The 24,082-nt window shown below is 44.6% G+C and overlaps 1 protein-coding gene across 1 annotated transcript in view; it reads right to left on the bottom strand.

Annotated features, from left to right (window-relative positions):
- Positions 1 to 24,082, bottom strand: part of DNAH9 (dynein axonemal heavy chain 9) — a 329,643-nt gene that overhangs the window by 221,435 nt on the left and 84,126 nt on the right. Inside the window, exons 20-26 of the mRNA XM_025428358.3 lie at positions 21,951 to 22,821; positions 18,747 to 18,877; positions 18,282 to 18,408; positions 14,653 to 14,805; positions 13,135 to 13,260; positions 10,625 to 10,864; positions 10,136 to 10,296 (exon numbers count right to left, since the gene is read on the bottom strand). Coding sequence (XP_025284143.2) covers positions 10,136 to 10,296; positions 10,625 to 10,864; positions 13,135 to 13,260; positions 14,653 to 14,805; positions 18,282 to 18,408; positions 18,747 to 18,877; positions 21,951 to 22,821 — 1,809 coding nt within the window. The remainder of the gene's footprint in view (positions 1 to 10,135; positions 10,297 to 10,624; positions 10,865 to 13,134; positions 13,261 to 14,652; positions 14,806 to 18,281; positions 18,409 to 18,746; positions 18,878 to 21,950; positions 22,822 to 24,082) is intronic.

Here is a 24,082-nt window from a genome sequence, read left to right as displayed (position 1 = left end):
TATCTCCAGCTAGATCTTCACAGAGGTCTGCATGCAGCTTTAGCCATAGCTGCCCTCGTGGGCTGAGTTCTAGCTCCAGACTGGCCCTAGTTCCTTCCACTCTCCCAGCCTCAGGCTTCTTCTAGAACTCTCTGGGGCCTGCTGCAGCCCCGTAGGTCCCAGGAGGAAAGGCCAGAAGACTGGTGGAACTCCGACCCCCAGCCAGCTCTCCTTCCCACTCTCTCCCACTCCTTCTTGTCCCATGCTGCCTTCTCTGCCAGCTGGAAGGCAATCCCAGGCTGCTTCTCTCTGGAGCTGTGGGACTCTCAAGGAATCTGGGAGTCCAGAAGCACAGAGTTTCACAGGAACAGAATTCTCACAGAAGACCCAAGAATCTCTGGAAAGGATGAGTGAAAATATCAATGAGGGTGACAAAACATGAGAGACACCTAACTCTGGGAAATGAACAAGGGGTAGTGGGAAGGGAGGTAGGCGGGGGGTTGGGGTGACTGGGTGATGGGCACTGAGGGGGGCACTTGGCGGGATAAGCACTGGATATGATGCTAAATGTTGGCAAATTGAACTCCAATAAAAATAATTAATTAATTAACTAATTAATTAAGAAGAGATTCTCTGAAAAGAAATCCTTGGAACTGAGTGTCGATCTCTTTTTGGGCCTCTACTGAGCTCACAATTATCTCCAGGAGGACTCAGAGGTGAGAGGGGGAGTGAAAAAACAAACAAACAAACCCCCCCAAAACATTTTTCTTTCCATAAGAACAGAACTGTAGAGCTAGAAGGGATTTCTGAGATTAACTAACACCCTTATTTTAAGGATGGGAAGCCTAAGGCTCAGGAAAGAAAGTGGGCTAAGGTGTTCTAAATAACTAAGGCAGGGGCAGTGGCGCTGTAGCTTGGTTTCCCTCTTCTACATGGGAGTTGCCCTGATGTCTGGGCCACTGGTCAACAGGCTGTCCCAGGCCTTAGGCTGTCTCAGGCCAGGCTCCTACTCTAAAATTCCATCTGGGATCTTGCCAGCTTGTCCGTCTCTATAAACATCAAGCCAGCTATTTAACTCTGCACCTGTTTGCACAGAGGAGGGTGGCTCATGCTATCGTGGGCCAAGGCAAGGACTCTGGAGTTGGAGAATTAAAAACATCACCTCTACAAAGTGTTTGTGCAACTCGACCAGGGTAGTGAACCTTGGTGCCTTATAAAAGGTGTCACTGGCATCCATCATGTAGTCTTTGCACCAAGAAATTTAGTATGTTTGCTGCTTCAGACCGATAGCCATTGTGAGAATGACCAAGGACTCCTTTCAGAGGGGTTCTTGCCTGGCCAACTGGCCGCCAACATGGATCCGGATCAATTTAGTCTGGTGGGAACCACAGACCCTTTGGTGTCAGGACAGACCTCAGAGGTCTGGCCTCTTCACCAAGTCAGGCTCTCTCCCATCAAATCCTTCCAAGAGGGGATGCCTGGGTGGCTCAGTGGTTTAAGCGTCTGCCTTCAACTCAGGGTATGATCCCAGGATCTTGGATCGAGTCCCTGCAGGGAGCCTGCTTCTCCTTCTGCCTATGTCTCTGCTTCTCTCTCTGTGTCTCTCACAAACAAATAAATTTTTAAAATCTTAAAAAAATTCCTTCCAAGAGGACTATGTAGTCTTCATCTCCAGTGGGACAGGATTTTCTTATTCTAGAAGTCAGTTCCCTCCACAGTGGGCTGGTTGTAATTGTTTGAAAGGATTTCCTAATATCAAGCTGAAGGCAGCCTTGTTCTCTTTGGGCAAATGACTTCTATAGGTCTTATTCTTATCTTCCCTGGCAGGCTTTTGTACAGATAAGATGAGACAAAAGATAGGAAGGTGCCTTGAAAAGAGAAGGCCAATCTAGGTTTAAGGTATTATTTTCTAAAGTAACAAACATATGAAATGTAGCTTTTCGTTTTCAATATGGTTGTTCATTTGGCAGATTAAAGAAAACATCAAAGCCCATGCGTCTTGATTTCTGCTATAAATAGCCTGTTGCCATCCCAGAAATGTGGTCTGACTAATCTTAGAGCTGGTGAAATCATAGTTGGTTTGTATTCACTTTCCACTGCTTTCTAAGAAATCAGCATAAACTGAGTGGCTTAAAATAACACTCTTTTAGGACCTCACTGTTGTAGGTCACAAGTCCCGGTGGCCCCTCCACAGAAGGTCTCACAAGACCAAAAGCAAGGCTATTAGTTGGCTGGACTCCTGTCTGGACACTCTGGGGAAGAATCTGCTCCCTAGCTCACTGGAGGTCTTGGCTTAATTAGGTTCCTACCAGTTGCAAGACTGAGGTCTTTGTTGGTTCCTATTTGCCAGGGGTTGGCTCAATTCCTAGAGACTTCTCTACCATCTTCGCATATGTTTCCCCCACCTTTAAAATCAACAATGGCATGCCAATTTTTTCTCATGCTTCAAATCTCTCTGCTCTCCTCTTCTGTCCTCAGCCAGGAGAAAGCCCTACTTTCAAGGTCTCATATGATTACCTTGGGTCCTTCTGAATAATTTCCCTCTTGCCATAAAGCAAAACGTTACCGTGGGAACGCTACCATCATATTTGTGGTTTTCACCCAGACTCAAAGGGGAGGTGATCACACAAGTGAAAAGGTCACTGGGGACCACATTCTTAGAACTCTACCTACCACATGGTTCAATAGCCGTAACTGCTCAAAGCGAGAAACAATATCAATAGAAGACAACTGTCCTCAGCATCAACCTAAAACAAATCTGCCACTCTTATAACATTTTAATATTTAAATTTTGAACGATGTCCCCCAATTCTAAGATCTATTCCTTATGCCACTTGGTTGTGCGATCCCGCTTCACCTAGTGCTCACCTTTCTCTTTGCTCACACTAGGTGGTAAATATCGTTCTCAAAACACAACAAAAGAACTGAGAGCAATGGCTGACATATGATCTCTTTAGCAAAAATAAAAGCATACCGGGGAGCCTGGGTGGGTCAGTTGGTTAAGCATCCAACTCTTGATGTCAGCTCAAGTCATGGCTTGAGCTGGGATCAAGTGCACTGGGTCGTGGGATCAAGCCCTGTGTCGCGCTCTGCGCTCAGTGGGAAGTCTGCTTGAGGATTCTTTCTCTCTCCCTCTGCCCTACCCCTATCTAAAATAAATACATAGGGACGCCTGGGTGGCTCAGCGGTTAAGCATCTGCCTTCCAGCTCAGGGCATGATGCTGGAGTCCTGGGGATTGAGTTCCATATCGGGCTCCCCGCATGGAGCCTGCTTCTCCCTCTGCCTATGTCTCTGTTTCTCTCTCTCTGTGTGTGTCTCTCATGAATAAATAAATAAAATCTTTAAAAAAATAAAAACAAATACATAAATCTTACAAGAAAGTAATAGCATGCCTAGTTACGAAACCTGAGTAGTTATAATAATGCTTCATATTGTGTGTATATCTCAAATATTATTGGACATTCAGAAGTGCCTTAGGAAACAGGAACATCAAGACTAAAATTCTAGGATTTTGAACAGAGGGCAGTCAATGGGCAGAATAGGAGACAAATTTGTTAAAATCCATTTTCTCCTATACATGAGTGAAAAGAGATAAAAAAAGATATGGTGATATTAAGCAAAGATTTCTTAGCTGTAATATCTATAGCATGGTGCATAAAGATTGACAGGTTGGACCTCATCAAAATTACAAACTTCTGCTCTTCGAAAGACACCATTAAGAAAGAGAAGAGGTAAGCAGGAGACCAGGATACAATACTTGCAAACGTGTGCAACATCACCAGAAGACACAAAGGATTCTTACAACTCAGTGAGGTGACAAAGAGATCAATCAAACAGTAGGCAAAAGATGTAAAGAGGATTATGAGGAGATCTGCAAATGGCCAAGGAGCAAATGAAAAGATGCTCAACATCATTATTAGGGAAATGCCAATTAAAACTCAGAGGAGATATTACTTCACACCCACTCAATGGTTATAATATATGAGACAGACAATAACAAAATTCTTGAGGCTGTGGAGAAATAAGAACCCTCATACTCTGCTAAGTGGGGGTGTGAAATGATTCAGCCACTTTGGAAAACAATTTGGCAATTTCCCAGAAAGTTAACCATAAAACTCCTATACCACCCAGAAATTCCCCTCCTAGGTATGTGCCCAAGAGAAACAAAAACTCACATCGACACAAAGACTTGTTCACAGCAGCATATTTATATAATTATAATATTTATCAATGGGTGCCTGAATAAACAAAATGTGTCCTACCTATAAAAAGGGATATTATTATTCAGAAATAAAAAGCAACAGGGGTACCTGGGTGGCTCAGCAGTTTAGCACCGCCTTCAGCCCAGGGCGTGATCCTAGAGACCCGAGATCGAGTCCCACGCCAGGTTCCTTGCATGGAGCCTGCTCCTCCCTCTGCCTGTGTCTCTGTCTCTGTCTCTCTCTCTCTGTGTGTGTGTGTGTGTGTGTGTGTGTGTATGTGTGTGTGTCTCATGAATAAATAAATAAAATATTAAAAAAAAATCAAGCTCACTGGACTCCAAGATGGGCACAGGACCCAAACGGGATCATCAGAGGCCCTTGAAGGAATCAGACCTGTGGTGCTGAGAAAGAGGGAAGGTCTCTCTTCCTCTTGGACCAGGAGTCGCAGAGTCATGGGTGTGGAGACTGCTCTTGCAACCATCCAAAGAAAACCCATGCAAGAAAGAAGTCAACACTCCAAAGAAAGCAAAGCCATTACTGGAGAACATTCCATTGTTGGTAACTCCTTGTCTGGGCCCCAGAACTGCTACACAGAGCAAGCTAGACTCAAACAGGTCCTCCTTCTGTTTATGTTAGTTTGGGTTTGGCTTCTAGCACTTGTAACCAAAAATGTTTTGGTAAAGACATTCACCCTACTCACTAGTCAAAAAATTTACCAAAGAATGTTAAAAGGTTAAAGGGAAAAATAAAACAAAATAAGATATAGGTGAATATTAAGCCTATCTTGAAATGGCAGGGGCTTTTTCTAAACATAAAATGTGCAATGACAGTTATAAATAATTCACAAGAGAGGATAATCTAATAGCTAATACACACATAAAAATGCTCAAGCCTGTAATTAAGGACATCCAAGTCCAAGTGAGATACCACTCTGACTTATAAAATTAATATTTTTAACAACAATACTTAATGCTGGTGAGGATGTTGTGAGATGAACATCCTCGTAAATTGCTAGTGAGCTTGGGAACAATATTTGTTTCAAGAATAATTTTAAAGTATGTGTCATCTAATTATCCTGCCTCCTGGAATCTCTCCTGGGGAAATAATGAGAAATACAGGAACAAATTATTTATAAGCAAGTTCACCACAGATTCATTTTTAATAGTCAAAGCTCAGGTGTGACTGAAACATTTTGTAATATGGGTATGGTACATAAATGATGGGATACTTGTAAAGAGGAGGTAGGTCAGCTCTTAGAGTGTTTCAGAAGAATGTTTAGAGAATATGCATGTGATACAATATTATATATTAAAAAAAGCAATATTTGTATTTTACATGAAGTATAGGATGGCAATTGCATTTTGTCCAAATCTACAGGCAGAAGGAAACAGACCAGATATTAACAATGGTTATCTCTGCCTGACTTTATGGTCTTTGTTTACAGAGTACTAAATTTTCCAATAAAAATTGCAGATAAGGGATGCCTGGGCGGCTCAGTGGTTGAGCATCTGCCTTAAGCCCAGGACGTGATCCCGGAGTCCCAGGATCGAGTCCCACATTAGGCTCCCTGCAGGGAGCCTGCTTCTCCCTCTGCCTGTGTGTCTCTGCCTGTCTATGTCTCTCATGAATGAATAAATAAAATCTTAAAAAAAAAAACTTGCAGATAAAAACTTAGAAAGCGCAGAACTTTTGCTAGCCATGCCTTTGTCTGGCAAATCACCTTCAAAGACTCTTGGGTCAATTATACCTCACCTGCCTGCAGTAGTTCCTGAGAAATTAGGAGGTACTCAAACTCAATAAGTGGTTGATTAGAACCTTACTTAGCACAGCACAAGGCTGAAAGGGGCGGCTGGGTGTGAAGGTGAGGGAAGGGGAGTTGAGGCGGAGGAGGTCATCCAAAGGTTGAGAAACCACTTATGTGAATTGCTTTTGTTCAGCCTGAAAAAGCATTTCCATTTAATTCTTCAGCTTAGGGCTGTTCCAAAGTCCTGCGACAGCAGTGGGGCCATTGTACCCACTTATATATTCAGGTCCTATCCAGGCAGTGGGAAATTCCAAAGAAATAGGCATAATCAGTCGGATGTACTGTAATGCGGGGATGCTTTTAATGAATGTGCAAAGGTTGTATGGATCAATTGTCCATTTGATTAATTCCTCTGGCAGGAGAGAATTAAATGTACTTATGCTACACACCAGCAAAGGCTGAATGCTCTTTAAAATGTGATTTTCTGTGCTAAGGCCAATTTTTTCTTTTTCTGGGCAAAACAGTTCTTGAGATAATAATGGAAGTCAATGAGAAAATGGAATTTTACATATAAATATTCACTACATACCACTTTGTCAGAAAAGCATCTAAAGCGCAAAATGAGGTCAAGGTCTATATAGCATTCACCATTATTTGCAGTAAATCTTCCTTTCTAGTTCTTACTAGCATCGTTGCCTAGGAGGGGTGATAAATTCCTGTTTCCGAAATAATTCCTTGTCAAAGCTTTACCCTCTCCCTCTCTAGAAGGTGTCTGGCATTAGTGTACTGGAGACTTCTAAGTCCATACAAGGCAATTATCGTCTTTGACCCTTGGGTGGGTGTGACAACCCAGGGAAATGGAAAGTCTTGCACTTTTTATCACTTGGAATGATAACGTCTAATATATCCTTGGAAAGGAAGGAGGTATACTCTGACAGGTACAGGGAAGCTAGGGCACATACTCAGTCTCAGAAATCATTTCACTGAATTTGTCCAAGGAGTGAAATTCTTGGATGCCTATCATGTACCCAACATGGAGCTGGGTCCCTCAGGGTAGAGCAGTGAGCAGATCAAAGTCAACATTACCATGGACCACACAGTCTAGGATAAGGGGTGGACGTTAATCAAAATGCTCAAATGTATAATAACTTCATTCTTCTGTTGTAAGCAATATAAATTCCCAAACTATTAGCTTATATTCCAAGGCTGGCAGAAAAACTCACTGCCAAAGAGAATCCTGGACCGGACGGAGCTTCTAGCTATGCAGGGAAGGTGTCTCACTGAGATTCACTGTGAAGACAAAGACACAGGAGAGGGTCAACTCTGAATGAAGCTTGAGGAAAACTTTTCCTTTGATCCACACTAAATGAGTGCCTTTAATGGACTGATCCACGTGAAGGCCAAGTACAACTAACTTAGTCTAAGATGCCCAATCCCCCCTCACCCCAGGATGTAGTTGCCAACACTGTACCAGCAGCAGAGAAAATAGCATCTCCCTCTGAACAGACATCATCTGCCTTTTTCCCTCAGCTGGGACAGAGAGGGGTGTTGGTCCCTAGGTCAGAGCAGAAGACAGAGATGCTGTTCCTCCTTCTTTGGGAGCCACAGCACCGGGGCCTGTGTGGATCCCTCTTCTGAGTCAACCTTCTCTTTGATTCTGTCTGTTCTCACCATCTGGGTCTTCAATATTCAACAACTACTCATTCATTCAACAGAAGGTCTACGAGGTGCTGGTGACACAGCAACAAACAAGGCAGACAAAGCTCCTTGACTGCAAAGAACTTATATTCCAGAGGGGATACAGCCAACAAGCAAGCAAGCAAGGGCTTTGCAGAATGCAGGAAATGTTAGGAAGAAAGTAAACAGAGAAATGTTAGGAAGAAAGTGCATGTGTGGTGTGGGTGAGGCTGGATTTTAGAGAGAGCGGTCATGGCAGGTGTCCTCGGAACTGAGGACAGAACGAAAGATGAGAAGGTGACAATGGAATGGTGAGCATGAGGAAGGCATTCCAGGCAGAGGGAACCTCATGTGTAGAAGGCTCTAATTTAAGGGGATTAAGGAACAGAGAGGTGGCCAGTGGGGCTGGGGTGCTGGGGCAAAGGTGTCGGGTGATTGGCAGGAGTTGCTAGGTCCTGTGGTGAATTCAGATTTTAGTCCAAGTGCACTGACTGGAGACAGTGATGTGACCTCTGCAGGCTCCCATACACACACAAAAGACAAATGCAAGAGTTACCATGGAAAGGTTTGAGAGGGTCTCATTCCAGACTGGGCGGGAAAACGAATGAAAGAAATGAACAGCATGGGGGTTGGGGGGAGAAATGAATCATGAAGTTTCCCTCTCTAGATGATGCTGGGATTTTCCCACATCCCAAATTCATTTCATGAGCACCGTTATTCCATTCACTGTTCCTTGGAAATATATCCGAGGATCAGACCAGGATGTAGGTGGCAACACTTAAAACAGGCCAGAGAAAATTAAATAGAAGCTGGCACCAATTCTATGTAGCCATTCTGACCATCACAATTTGTGACAATGTCTTTGCTATCTACAAGTCACTCATTTTTTAAAATATTTTATTTATTTATTAATGAGAGACACAGAGAGAGGCAGGGACACAGGCAGAGACAGAAGCAGGCTCCCTGTGGAGAGCCCGATGTGGGACTCAATCCCAGGACCCCAGGATCACAACCTGAGCCAAAAGCAGACACTCAACCACTGAGCCACCCAGGTGTCCCTGCAAGTCACTCGTTTAGAGTGAGCCAGCCATTCAGGTATGCAACTCATTTCAGAGAAGAAGGGATTTAGTGCTCAATGGAATTATAAGGGAAAGGGGATGCTCTGTTAGTAGAATTTACAGAAATCTCAACAGAATTAAAATATCCTGTCCTCTCTCTCTCCTTTGCCCAAGCTGTGCTGTCAGATAAATCTCCATAAAATACAGTTTTCATCGTTTTACTCCAATGAAAAGTTTTCAAGGGTTTATCACTACTTACTGAAGAAAAAAGGTACACTGCACACTTTATCGTCTGACTCTTACCCACCTTCCCAGGCTTATGACCAGCTACATACCCCCTAAGTCAAGAGTGTACCCCCCTTCCAGGAACAGGTCTCAGATTCTCCTTTGCACGTAAAATTCCATTTTCCAGAATGCTTAGCAGCAGCTCTGCAGCTTCTGGGGATCCCAGACCACAGTAACAAGTAATGGATGCTGGTAGATCCTCACACCAGAGACAGTGACAGGCTCACAGATTTCTGTACAAGTTCACGGACGCCCTGGCAGCCATTCTACAACCTACTGAAAGGCTGTTGCGATCCTACACTTCCTTCCAGGTCCAGATCAGATACCACCCGTTCCCAGGTATATTTCCAGTTCTCTTCTTCCCGTGTTGGGTGGGATCCCTGGTGCTTGGAGCACTCATGGCTAAATCATTTGCTTGGAAATCTAAAGCAAATGGCTTTGAGTCCTATTTTGCACTATAGCCCTGGGAGTTTTCCCTCTTGTGCTATTTAAATATTTATCTACAGATGTCTTATTTCCCTCACTGGAATTAGAGCCGAAGGGCAGGAAATGTTTTAATCACCTTTGCATGCCCCATGGCCAGTTCAGTGACTGGTACAAATTCATTTGTAAATTAATATGAATGACAGAGGCTATGGTTCTCCAAAAATTGTACGCTCTTTCACAACAGGGACTACCTGGCTTTTATCTGACTCCCAGAGTAAGAGCTGCTCAGTAAATGTGCCAATCAATTGATAGGAAAATAGTAATAGGATCATTTATGGAGCACTTACTATATACTGAACTCCTTATGAGCATTATTGTCTTTTGTCCTTACAAACCCCATGCGAGGTGTGAGTTACTATCTCCATTCCACAGATGAGAAAATTAAGAACAAGAATTAGGTCAAGTGTTTCAAGGTTGAAGAGCTGGTATGCATTTAGAGCTGATGTGAAAATCCAAGTTTATATGACTCCCTAGTAAATCCTCAAAAAAAAAAATCACAGTCTGCTGATTTGCTCTGGGGTTCATTCTAAGAAGGGCCCTGCCCTACATCTTTTCAGTTTTATTTTTACATGTTTTGTGTGATCTGCCCTCCTCCCCGCTGACAGCTCTGTGGACAAGTAGCAAATGACAGTGGCCTTGACCCTGAATGGCTTGAGCCAGACCACAGTTGGGTTCTCTGCGAGGGGCTGACACTCATGTTCACCTGTCTGTCAGAGGTGTGATCACCAGGCGAGGTGTATTTCCCAGGTACTCATAGCAGTAGAGAAACTGTGCATCACAGATGTTGGCAAAGCAGTGTTTGGCCTCATCATCCCAACGATGCCGCAGCTGGGACAGCCAGAGGAAGGACTGAGCACTGTCCACCTAAAGAGAGAATGCAGAGTGGGGGTGGTGGGTGTGAATCCCTGTCCAGAAGGGATTGGCCACAAGACACACGGGGCTCTGGACAAGCTGGGTGTTGTCTACTAGTCAAGAGTAGATGCTGCACCCACCACAGCATGGTGTAATCAGAAAGCTGCTCTGATTACAACTCATTCTCTGGGTGCAGCCACCATGACCCTCTCTCCCAGCTCTCTGGCCAGTGCAGCGTGTGGGACCCCCACACTTGAGCTGTAATGAGCTTTTCCCTTATCCCATCATTAATGGTGTAGCTGCCCACAAAGAGGGACATTCCTGCGTGTTTGGGACTCACCTTCTGAGCAATCATCTTGGCTACCACATCCCGGGCATGCACATCAATGGTGCATATGGTCATGATCTTTTGCCGGTCCCCTTTGGAGAGCTGCCCAATTAGCATGGTGATAAGGGTTTTGAGCTGGGCCACTTGCTTCTTGAAATAGTCCTTCATGGCGTTCTCGTAGCCTTCCTCCAGCCTGGCAAAGGCAATGCCCACCTCTGTGGTCCACCAGATCTGAGTGCAAGTCAGGGCCACCTGTGGCAACAAGAGTCACTTTGTAAAGCCATCACCAGGACCCGTCTCCAAAACCAGCTCACTCATCCATCACACGGCGAGAATCAGAATGTAATTGTATGGGTGACATAAGCCCCCTCTCTCCCTCTTCCACCAGCATTGACTAAGTGAGCCACTTGCTTCTATCTCCTTGGAGATGTGAAGTGGTTCCAAGTGGGGAAAGCACTTTCTACTCTTGAAAAAAAATGAATCGCTTGTATGAAAACAACCAAAGAGCCACTTTGGTCAATGTCACTTGGTTTTAGAAATTGCTATGCTGATCTTTCAATTTTTTACTCCCCAGGCAAAGCACCTTTCCTGTGCTTTGGAGGTCAACAATACATTGACTGAACATCTCAACAGCTCTTGGTCTCTGTTTTGTTCTTCTTGGACTTCTTGTGATCTGAGTGTTCTAGCTTTGTGAGCCACCGATGATCACTTGTAGCATATTTTTTGCTTGTCCATAACACTTTTGCTACATCTATTTTTTGGTTCTTAAAACCTATAACCTTGAAAAGCCTGCTCTTGAGAATCAGGCAAATTACAGCAAAATTCAACATGGTCAACGGGATTTGTGTTTTTCAGAGATTCAAAATAAATACATGGAAAAAGGGATTCGAATGAACATTTCTTCTGTTGGATGAGCAGCTTAGTATGGAAAACGCATAATTGTGATTATTCATGGTGGAGAATTTAGATACATTGATCATCTGTCTTATCATTTGGTTTGGGAGACATTGCTCTAGAGATCTGTCACAACAGCAGAAGGCAACACATTTTCTTGCCTCAAAATTGTGATTCAGGTAAAGAAGGAATCCTGAGAGGAAGTATTCCTCTTGTGAAATAGAGAAACCCATCATGTTAATGCAACATTCTCTAATTTATCCTATTTTGCCTTTGGGTACAGACACACAATCCTGCCTGTGCTGTGATCTTGTTGGGATGGTATGAATATGACATGCCAACTGCACAGTTAAAAGAATACTTCTTCCCTTCAGCACTACCGACTTACTTCTCATGTCTTCTGTTTGTCTGCACTCACTGCCAACATTTTCCCACCTTCTCCCATCTCCGCCCCCCTACAACATGACACCACCTGGCACTCCACTGAAATGGTCATGCCAAGTTCATGGACATGCCTCAGCTTCTTTATTTTGCCTAATATCTGAATGCATGGCATGACTGACTCTCACCCACTACTGACAGTTTCTTTTTTGGTTTCATTATGGCCATCTCATGGTTTTCCTTCTATATAAAAGCCACTGTTTCTCACCTTGCTTTACAGGCTCCTCCTTGTCAAACCTATCTTTGATGATGCTCAGATTTGCTCTACATCCTCATCTCAGGCTACATATTTTCCAGGGGTGGTCCTCTCTACTCCTATGGCTTCAATTATGAGCAGATATCTGCAACCCCCAAATATACCAGCCTTGTGCCCCTAACAGGGAAGGCAGAAGGGTACAGTGCAGCCAGAGTCATTTAAACAAGTCTCATTAGTTCATGCCTTTCTCTCATCGCCCTCCTGAGAAGCCTGGAAAGTATTCAGATCCATCTCAGAAGCAAGTCAGACTCCCTTGTGAGATGAGAACTGGCTTCGAGTTTCCTCTGCGGGACCTACCTGCTGCCTCTCACTCCACCCCCCTTCATCTTGCTGCAATCACACTTGGTTCCCTAACCACAGGATGCTTTTCCTTGCTTCTGAGCCTCTGTGCATAGTCCTCCCCATGTCTGAGTGCTTGTTCCCTCCATCTTTAACTTCTTTGCTCCTACTTCAAATCTCAGCTTACATGTCGTATCCTCAGGTGGGGGGCACCGCTCCCCCACCCCCCACTCTGCCCCCAGCTAGCTATGTGCTCCCAGAGGACCAGGTCTCATTTGTAAGCAACTGACTTCCCACAGCAGTTGGTAAGCTTCAGTGGGGCCGAGTTATGATGTCTTATGATGTATCATTCCCTGTTGGAGGTCTCCTGTGCTCAGCAAAGATCTTGGCAGACTGGTGCAATGAGTTGAATGGTTTACATTTTCCCCCTGCTGTAGCCAGTGAGGGTAAAAATGGACAACCCTTGATTTTCCAAGGTAATGGCTAGAGTAGGTCATGGCTGACAACTCCCCTGTTCCCTCATGCTCGAGCAGGCTCTCCTAACTGAAGGACTTAGTGAGTTTGAGGCCTGGTGTCCCCTGAAGGCAAGGAGACCCCCGAGGGAGAGGGTGTAGCAAAAGGTGGCAGCCCACAACAGTCCTGGTTAGAATACCTGAGCTGGATAGTCAAAGAGCCACTGTTCCCTTGGCTTTTCTTCATAGGCAACCACACCTTCAGTCATCCCATGCCTCACTGTGGCCCTCATATGGGCAAGCACACGGTTCAACCATATTTCTACCTGAAAGAAGAACTCTGGGTGAGATGCTGTACTCTGAGGAAGAAAGTATCACTCACCCCGAGGGAGTGAAGAAAATGTACAACCCCAATGGCTGCCAGAAGGCAGAGGGAGATATTTTGTTTCTAAACCCAGGACAGTGATCAGTGTGAGTCAGGCTCAGTTAACAACAGGTGGACAGGCCCATTTGGAACACACTGGACACAGTAGCAGGTTGAGGGGAAATTTATTCAAGGAAGGCTTAATCTGGGTTGAGCAAGGTCAAGAAGTCACTGGGTTCTCATGATCTTGTCCACCCCAAGGATGGAGGAGTAAGCCAATGTTATCTTTTCCAACTAAATCCTTTTTGTTTTTTTTTTTTTTTAAAGATTTTATTTATTTATTCATGATAGTCACAGAGAGAGAGAGAGGCAGAGACACAGGCAGAGGGAGAAGCAGGCTCCATGCACCGGGAGCCCGATGTGGGATTCGATCCCGGGTCTCCAGGATCGCGCCCTGGGCCAAAGGCAGGCGCCAAACCGCTGCGCCACCCAGGGATCCCACTAAATCCTTTTTGGTCTATAAATGGACAGATCTGGAATCAAACTCCAGGGTCCTTCTCATAAAACTGAGAATGTGTGTTCATTTCCTGGAATTAGATTTACTTTCCAAGAGACATGTAGATAAAGGTAGAATACTGTAAAAAGATTTTTCCTCCAGGTATAATTTTGGACTAGACTAGAAACCCCAGGGACAATGCTTTGTAGGATCACTTAGGATAAACAACAAAGAAGGGCTTATACTTTAGTGGTGATGGGAAAGAATAGGAGGGAAGTTTAAAGAGGGAATCATCCCATGTTTTGTGCTGCTCGAATTTCACACGGGAGACTTGGAAGTAGTAGTTCTTGGAACGGGATGGCATTTGGCTTTCCCAGGGGTAGGGCTGCAGGAGGACCCTGAGCTGTATTTGTACAGAGAAATGACATCTCGGGGAAAATGGTTGATTTCAAAGAGCATTTTCTCCAGGGAAAGATGTTAGTGTGCCAGACTCCCCTGTGGGGTGGCCCAGGGGTTGTCATGTTAAAGTCTCCTGGTGCTGCTCATCATTTCAAAATCCTTTTCTTGTTGACTTGGGTAGTTGTTTATGCACGTTTTATTCCTCCCTGCATAGGTCTCTGGTTAAGAAAGATACATGGATATTGACATGTGTCCTTGTGGGAGAGAGGAGAGCAAGTAGTAGGAGCTTCTCCCAATGTTGGTTCAAGTCAAGAGAGGCTGGCAGGCCCAGGGCACAGACAGCAGGTCTGGCCCAAGGAGGAAATGGCCATTCTAAAGGTTGAGACTACCTCTATCTGGATACAGACACTTGGGAGGGAACCTGGATGAGGGAAGGAGGGAACAGGACTTTGACTCCACCTGACCGCTGCAGTCACAGGGCTCGCTGAAAGCCACATATTCTCCTTCCTTGCTGTACATGCCGAGACTTATCTTGGTTGGTTTTTCACTGGTGTCCAACTGGAACTGCATCTTGGCCATGTTGTCGAAGAGTTTGGAAAGATGGCGCTGGACCTACGAAGGGAAATGAGGCCAAAGGATTGGAGGATGTGTCAGGAAGAGGCTCAGTAGTACTGTTTGGAGGTCTACTGTGGACAGCCATTAGAGATTTGGATACCAAACATTTGGAGGGAAGCGTGGGACAATGGTGGTATGAGGTCAGAACCAACTGAATTGGGTAGAAGTGGACAAAGGAATGTAAAATGAGTGGGCATCCCATACTAGCCACAATCCAGTGAAGCTACAGAAGTTTGATTAATGTCTAGTTGATCTAAATAGGAACAACCTGGAGAAAAAAAAATGGTTAATTCATAAATTAATGAAGCAGTAGATGGGCAGACGATAGCCTGCAGAAGGTCAGTGGTGACAGTGGCCAGTAGAAGAAGTCACCAGCTGTTGGAACCCCTCAGTGCAGCAGACCTATATCTGGAAGATCTAAAGGAAGGCAAACATGCTCACCCCCATCAGAAAGACTGGCCACACCAGGACTTCTCACCTTTCATGTTATCTCATGATACAGAGGCCCTTAATAGTAATACCAGTAGGAGGGTTGCCAGAGAGCCACACCATGGTCCTGAGGTGAGGGAGATGGCAGGTTGGAAAGGGGAAAAAAAAAAAAGTTAGTTGCTCTTTGGTAGAGCTTTTTGTAATATAGGGCCTTCAGCTACTACTACCCTGAATTGTAATCCTAAATCTATAACAACCAGCTCTCTAGTTTAGGAGAGGAGAAATCTACATGTGTTGAAGTAAACTGTGAGGGTGCTTGAGGAGATCCCACCCACAGGACCTGGGATGAGTATCTTGATGGGATGGATCCTTCTTTATCTGAGAGACAGAGGGAGAGAGGAGGGAGGGATGAAGGGTGGGGGAGAGAGAGGGAGAGAGAAGCTTTAATAAAGGAAACAGAAGTAATTATGAAAAATGCCATCTTATTTTCAATTAAATGAAAGAAATATGAACCCTACAAAATATGAGATGAAGATGAATTGGTAGTGGAAGGAAATAACACAAGGAAACAAAAATACTAAAGGATCAAATTGACACAAATGAATTCAATATGGCAGATGAGCTTGAGAACCTATGGAAGAATTCCAAGGAGAGGGGTAAGAGAGGAAAATCTGTATGAATGTACACAAATATATATGAATATGTGAGGGAAATGTATATAGCACAGAGAATATAGGATGTCAACTTACAGAAATATGATGAACCTGAAGGGGAAAAAATCCAGATAAGTGGGATAGAAATATTATTTTAAAGCACCCAGAAAGAAAACTTTTCCAAGATGAAAGGCCTGGTTTTCAGATTGGAAAAAAAACTCATCATGTGTTGGGAAAATGAACAAAGCAAGTATATAAATGTATGCAAACTTTCTAAAATTTAAATTTTGATCTCTACAGAGATCCGAATAGAAAGAAAGAAGGCTACCTAGAAGGGTTTGTGGCAGGGCGGGAGGGGGGCGGTGCGGGTAGCAGGTAGACTTCAGATGATGTCTCAGAGCTACATCTGAGGGGATCCGAGGAGAAACTGCTGTGACCCGTGAATTCCAAACTCATTCAATCACTCACCTGTAAAAACTGCTGAGAGTCCCAGATACAGAAAGAATTGGGGATTAGCCTACCATGCTTCATCTCTCAGGTTGGTGAGGAGGGGGGAGCTATTTAAGGATTTACTCAAATCAAGTGAGAAATAAAAAATATTTAGAATGAGTACAGTCATGTATAAAGGGTCTGGCAACAATCTGACTTTTCCTATGCATGGAATTAATGAATGTATAGTTACAAAACAGAATGTTAGTGTGATAACTGTTTCAACTCCACCATACCTGGGCTACTCTGTGATCATAAAACAGAAATGGGGCTTTAACTCTAGGGATAATCTGTCTTTAGTACTTGCTACTCATCAACACACCCAAAACATAAATTCGGTAAGTTGGAGGGTTAATGACAAAGACAGAAAGCTAATGCATGGGAGCCATATTTTGGCTCTGTTGGGGAAGCTCGCATCCATTGTTGGTGGTGATCTCAAAGCCTAGAACTTCTATAGAGGGAAATAGGGCATTATCTAATCGACCACATAGCACTTACCCTTTGACCCAGAAATCCCACCTCTAGGAATTTACCTGGAAGACAGACCTCCAACAATACTAAACCCAAGGCTATTCAATGTCGCATTATTTGCAATTGTGAAATAGTATAAACTACCTTTGGCCAAACAGTAGTGTAGTCCATGGTGTGTAATGCAGGTGTATTAAAAAAATGATATCTTTAAATTGACATGGAGTGATTTCCAGGATACATTACTGCATAGAAAAACTGCATTCAAGTCTACAGACCACACTACCTTTTGTGTGAGAAAGGAGGGTAAATAAAATAGATGTGTGCAAACGTAAATGCTCATCTGCTCATTTTTGGAAAGAAAAACCAGAAACTAGTGGGACTGGTGACCTACAGAGAGTGGGTGGGAAGAATAGGAGTGGCCCTTCCCACATACTTTTTTGCATAAGTTTGACTTTTAGAATTCAACATATTCAAACAATCCAATCAACAAGGATGGGAACAAACCCCCAAAACTCAAAACAAAGAGAAATAAATGAAGTTGACTACACTTCAAATGAATAATGAAATCACACTGAACAGGAGAATAGATGCATCTAAGTAACTTCTGAATGTGGTGCTTTGACTGGATAGCCTCACAGGACAAGTAAAGAACTGGAAACAAATCTTGAAGTCTTATTAGAGTGAGAAGTAAGGAGAGCTACAGGAGCACACAATGCAGACATCATACCTCCCTCCCTCCCACTGGTCACTGGGGAGACTCAGACCTTTGGTCCAGGACAGTCATTCTCAAAGTGTGGTCCCTAGACCAGCAGCATCACCTGGGAAATCCTGAGAAGTGCAAATTCTCCAGCTCCACCCAGACCTACATAAATCTGCATTTTTATAAGCCTTCCAAGTGATTCTGAGGCACCTGAGAGGCCCGGTGACTCAAGTTTGAGAACCACTGTCTACAACACCAAATGTCAATAGTGCTTCAATTAGTTACTTTAAGAAGGACAAAAAAATGCTTATAGTACAGTGGTTCTTTTACAGGTGAAGGAAGTTTGTCAAAGAGAAGGGACACCGAAGACTACATGGCCAATAAAATGGCTAGAACCCTCAGTTTTGAGCTCCTCATATACACTCTTTCCACATAAATCCCTAAATGTCGAGTTAATACAACCCTCAGTCTTCTCTCCCATGGAAATTTTAGCTTTAACTTTGGACAGGAACGTACTGGACCTCTCTTTAGAATCAGATCAAAGGCGTTCTCTGTAAAGGCTTAACGCCCCCTCCATTTTCACAGCTTCCCCTTCAGGGGATAGTAGCCACTGTTGGGCTGGCTGACACCTTGAGAAACATAGTGGTGGGCATAACGGGGAACCTGAAACCCTCCCCACTGGAAGCCCATCAGTTCTTCTAGACGTTTCCATGAACACTCCCTCAGCTCACCTGTTGCGGAGCTGTGCCATTGGAGAGGATGTCTAACAGGTCAGAAGAGGACAGAAAGTAAAACCTAGGGAAGACAAGCCTTTTGGTATCCAGGTACTCCGCCAGGGCCTTCTCACACAGGTATAACCTGAGAGCAGAGACACAGCATTTCCTAATTAGGTTTGCTTAGACCCACACCCCCCTGTCGTGCATAGATATGACCTAAATGTAGACAGCTGCAGGATATGGAATGCAAAATCAGTGCAAGAAGCACAGGTATTTGCAAATGTAGATACTAGTGCATGTCCACCCAAATAAACACCTAATACCCCACATTATCTAATATACAAGCAGATCAAAACACACAAACACACATACTCGCTCACTTGGACAGTCAAAGAAAGTAAGGATCTTGGAGACAGAATAGGAAGAAGAAAACATCTCACTCCCTGGTACAAAAAGGGGCAGCAGCCAGCAGATCTTCACCTGCTCTGAAGATCTTCCAGTTTTTCATAAAGACCTGGTTTGTTGGTGGCTTCCACTACATTGGGAGTCTTCTGGGCATCATAAGCTAGTTCTTTAAAGTCAAGGTCAATGCCTTCAAATCGTTTAGAATCCTGAAATAAAAACATGAGGAAAAATTAACTATTACTTTCTTGGACTTGAAGAAGATCCCTCGTGCAGCAAGTCAGAAGCAGAAACCAGTTCTGGGGATGTCCAAAAAGTTAAGGAAATATCCTTAGCTTGAAAGAGTGGTTCCTGAACATTTTGGTTGTAAAACCCCTTTGTGTTTTGAAAAATCACTGTGGAGTGCAAAGAGCTTTTGTGTATGTAGGTAATCTCTATGCATGCCTCCGCTGGAAGCTCAAGTGGAGAAATTTTAAAAATATTTGTTAATTAATTTATTTTAGTTTTTAAATATCTATTTATTTATTTTGAGAGGGAGAGAGAGAGAGAGAATCTCTAGCAGACTTCCTGTTGAGCATGGAGCCTGGGACTCAATCCGACATGGGACTCAATCCCACGACCCTGAGATCATGACCTGAGCTGAAATAAAAAGTCGTATGCTTAACCAACTGAGCCACCCAGGCGCCCCTGTTGATTCATTTAAAAAATAACAATGGTAACACAACATGTTCTTATGCAAAATAATTGTATTTTCACAACAAAATAATTTAGAGAGAAAAGTGGCCTTGTATCACTTTTTCCCTGCAAAAAAATTTAATGTCTGACTTAGAACATGACCAGATTTTCTTTTCTGCTCTGCATTCAATCTGCCATGATGTTAGGTAACCTCTGGAAAACTGCCCTGTTGTGTGCACGTAAAAATGAGAGTGAAAAAGACAAATAACATCTTCACGTTATTACTAAGACAGTCCTGACCTTGAGGATCCCTTATGAAGCTCAGGGTCCAGGGACCACGCCTTGAAAACCACTGGCATAAAACACATATTTTCTGCACCAGGTGGACAGTGGATCCAGTGTTTGCCCTGGAACGCGCAAAAGTTGATGTAACTAAAGTAAGATGTTCTTCAGCAAATATCATATCAGATTAATTAATTAGGTATCATCATTTCCCTTAAACACACAACCACTCAACAGCATCATTGGAATGCCCGAGATAATAACATATGCAGGCTTTAGCCCCAAACCTGGCACCTGGTGAGAACTCGTGGTATTATTATTATATGACAACAATCATAACAGTAAGTGCTGTGTGCATTGTTTAATTACATCCCTAACGTGGGTACTGGTATTTGTCCCAATTTATAGGAGGAAACCAGGGCACAGAGAGGTTAAGTAACTTGCCCAAGGTCCCACAGCTACAAGCCTCCATCACCCTGCCCCAGTCTGCTATAAACCTCTGCAATCGATGTCCCTCTCCCAAGAAGATTTAAAAATAGGACAGCAGGGTAAATTATGATTACTCAATGAGGTATTTCATCCCAGGGAAAGATGAGAAAGTATCAAGGTTATAGATGTGTTGGAAATATGGAACATAAATGCTCCAATGAGAAGAGCTGGAAAGAAAATAATAATTACACAGAGAGCAATTATGTAAAAATGCATATATATGTGAGGCCAAATTGGGAGACATTCACATTGAGTGAAAATAGTTACTAGTTAGGGTGTAAGATTATGACCGATTTTATTACATTTTTAAATTGCCTCTGTTATTGTACTGTTAATACAAGGATAAATAAACGCATCCCCATATTTCATACGCCAACCTGCACAACTGTTGAGAAGTTAATGATACCGATTCCTTCTGATGTGTGGCTGAAAGTTCTCAAAAGCCTCCTTTAGAGTCTCCTCTTCTGCCCTCACCTCCTAATTAAACCTGCTCTTCTTCAATCACTAGTGCTGGAGAGAAATAAAATCTGGCTTGTTTAGGGTGCCTGGGTGGCTCAGTGGTTGAGCATCTGTCTTCGGCTCTGGTTGTGATCCCAGAGTCCTGGGATCAAGTCCCATATTGGGCTCCCTGCAGGGAGCCTGCTTCTCCCTCTGTCTGTGTCTCTGCCTCTCTCTGTGTGTCTCTCATGAATAAATAAATAAAATCTAAAAAAAAAAAAAATTGAGCTTGTTCAATTTGGCCTAATGACAACATCTCTATCAAAATTGTTTCCGGCTATTTTTCATCCCTAATGCAGATGTACAACCAGTAATCTGCATTAGGGCATGAAATACGCTTTTGTGGGATGAGCTAGAAAAATAACGTTTTGATGGAATGCGCTTTAACTTTTAAGTGGGGCCTGAATGACGTGTGACATTTTGGAAGCAAACTAATTTGGAAGCAGAGAACTCAATGTGCCCAAGGGAGACTAGAAAAATGTCTGCAAAATAAAAAAGTATGATAAAATAAAAAGAAAAAAAATGTTTAATGAATTAGAGTCCACCAAGAGGTGGGTAAGCTAATGGCACATTAATCAGGACCAATTAGAAGGGGCAATCAACCACAGGGAAGGTAGTAATGAGAAGAATGCATATTTTCGAGAAATTCATTGGTTAGGATTGAGCAGACACTGGTGTTGAGCACGTGGCACAGGCCAGAAGTGTACAGAGTGGCTCCCTGCAGAGAAGGAACCTGCCTTTGCCCGGAAACAAGGCTCTCTTCCAGCCACTGGCTGCATTCTAATTATCTGGGGACCAACTCAGGAGCAGCTTATCCCAAACTGCGGTAGCCAGCAGTTCCTGCTTCCTTTCTTTTGAAAGCATTGAAAACAAGACCTTGGGGCACCTGGGTGGCTCAGTGGCTGAGCATCTGCCTTTGGCTCAGGGCATGATCCTGGGGTCCTGGGATCAAGCCCCACATCAGGCTCCCCGCAGGGAGCCTGCTTCTCCCTCTATCTGTGTCTCTGCCTCTCTCTGTGTGTCTCTCATAAATAAATAAATAAATAAAATCTTAATAAAATAAATAAAATCTTAAAAAAAAACCCAAAACCAAACCAACCAAAAAACCAGGTTCTCCTTTTTCCCCAACCCGTCCAGGGCAAACTGGTGAGCATTTCACCTTCTCCAGTTCCCTCCACCTGACTTTTGGTGGCCTGGCAGGCCCATGGTCATGGGAGGTGCCTCTGAGTGAAGCCAATGGCGAGCTGGTGAGGAAAGGTCTAGAGGACGTGGGATCTGGGAGCTGCTCCCTCGACTCGCCTAAGGGGACAGAGAGAGCAGGATCTCCTGGGCAGGTACCTGGGGCAGCTGAGCCCGGATATCTTCGGAGCCGATGAATATACTCTCCAGATGCGACCATGTACGCTGCACGTCGAACCAGGTGGAGATGACGGCATGAGCCGTGGACAGCTGCTTCTGCCAGCTGGACACTTCCTCCAAGAAGAAGGCAATGTGCTTGGACATCATTAGGTTCTGTAGCTGCCCTTGGTTATCCTCCAGAACCTCGATGAGGTCCTCGTCTGACTGCAGCTGGGGGACGCCGGTCCGCGGGTGGGGCTCATACTGGAATTCCATGCCAGCCCAGGTGGTCTGCAGCTCCTTCAGGGTCTTCTCCATGGCCATCTCTTTCATGGCTTTGTCCACAATGTCCCGGACCTCGTCCTCAAAGTGGTGCAGCCGGAGCTGTAGGAGGTGTGCCAGGGTGGCACCCTCGCCCATGGTGAAGCTCACACCCGTGGCCCGCATCAGCTGCCTCCAGTGCCGCTCCCGGACAGCTGGGTTCTGCAGCTCGGCGACCGCCCTCAGGGAGGTCAGGGTATTCAACACCATGCTCTCCAGGCCCGTGAACGCGTCCCAGGCCCTGACCTCCTTGTCCAGGTTCCGAATGTGCCTGGCAAACCGTTTACACTCCCCGTCCAGGACCTCTACGTTGACCTCCTTCCACAGGGTGGTCTCCCAGGCTCGGATGCTGGAGGTCACCATCCCAATGGTGTCCCAGAGCTCCTTCAGCTGGCACACCTCCTTCCTGCACTGCTTCAGCTGCTTGTAGTCGGGAACGTTGACCTCAAACAAGCTGGCAACCTCAGAAATGGAGGCCATGGTAGATTCCAGCTGCTGGATCTCTGTGTGCCTGGCATCCAGAACTTGATGAGGGTCAATGCTATCAAACCTACAAAACACAATGTGTTCCTTTGTGAGTACGGCACCCAGGGGCTCATGTCCGGGAATCACCAAAGTAACACCAGTTCAAATCTTTAAATGCTTAGTGTTTTAGCACAGGCAGTAGTTGTCAGCAAAGCCTTGGAAGAAAAGGCACTTAGGGCAGGTTGGAGTGGGGTGAGCAGAGCCAGCTGGAGAAAAGGCAATTCCAGGGGAGCACCACTCTTGGATCTTTTCTTCACATCTGAGAAGGTAAAAGGACTTCTTTCATTTTCCACCACCCCCTGCCCCCCTCATCCAAGTGTAGAGGGGACCACCCATCTGTCTGAGATTCTTTTAGACTCTGCTTCCACTTGTTGGCCTCTAGAGTGCCTGACACAAGAGAGCACTGTCATGTTCCTGTCGGTGCTATAAAGTCACAGCTCTGGCCAGAAGCTACAAGTTGTAGGTGGTCTCTAAGTGAGATAGCTGGCACTTAGAAGCCCAGCCCTCAACCTGATCTGGCATTACTCCCTCTGGGGCACCAGTTCTCAGTCTGGGTGGCATAGGAGAATGGCCTGGAAGCTCTGAACAATCTCTATGCCCAGGCTGCTCCCCAGTCCAATTAAATCAGACTCTTCAGAGGTGAGACCCAGGCAAAGACATTTTCTTCAAGCTCTTTGGGTGGTTTCAATGTGCCAGGTTGGTGTCCTTGACTGTGGTGAAGCTCATGCTGTGCTGGTGGCCTCCAAGAACTTCCAGCAACAGCACTTTCCAGTTTGGGAACCATGGGTAGGGAACCTCCAAGATCAAGCACAAGGCCCTTACCTAGTCCCTCAAGTCAGGCTCTTCATCTTCTTAAGTCACCCCTCCACCTCCTCGGGGCCTCTCATTCTGGACCCGACTGCTCTAGGCACTGTATATAGCTTTATGGTTCTTGCTCACACTTCTTCACCCTCTTGTCTCCAGTGCTCATGGCATGTACCCACTGCCCCTGACCCTTACCCACTTTATGGTGCTACCTCCAGACCTGAGGGCCTGGCATAGCTTCTCCTCCAACATGAGGAGCTCTCCTGGCTAGCTTAGTCTATAGAGCATGAGACTCTTATCTCGGGGGTCAAGAGCTTGAGCCCCATGCTCGGTAGAGAGATTGCTTAAAAATTAAAAAAAGAATAAAGAACTCAACATGCAAAGGAATCCACGTGGGCAGATAACACTTCTTTGGCCAGGAGTATGCAGAATCGAGGTATTCAAGGAACCTCTCATTTTCTTCTCCTAAACTCCCTTCTCCC

The sequence above is a fragment of the Canis lupus genome, chromosome 5, assembly GCF_003254725.2.
Source record: "Canis lupus dingo isolate Sandy chromosome 5, ASM325472v2, whole genome shotgun sequence".
NCBI classification, from domain to species: domain Eukaryota; kingdom Metazoa; phylum Chordata; class Mammalia; order Carnivora; family Canidae; genus Canis; species Canis lupus.
The sequence above is the reverse complement of the archived record's forward strand: the minus strand, read 5'-3'. Positions and strand labels throughout refer to the sequence as shown.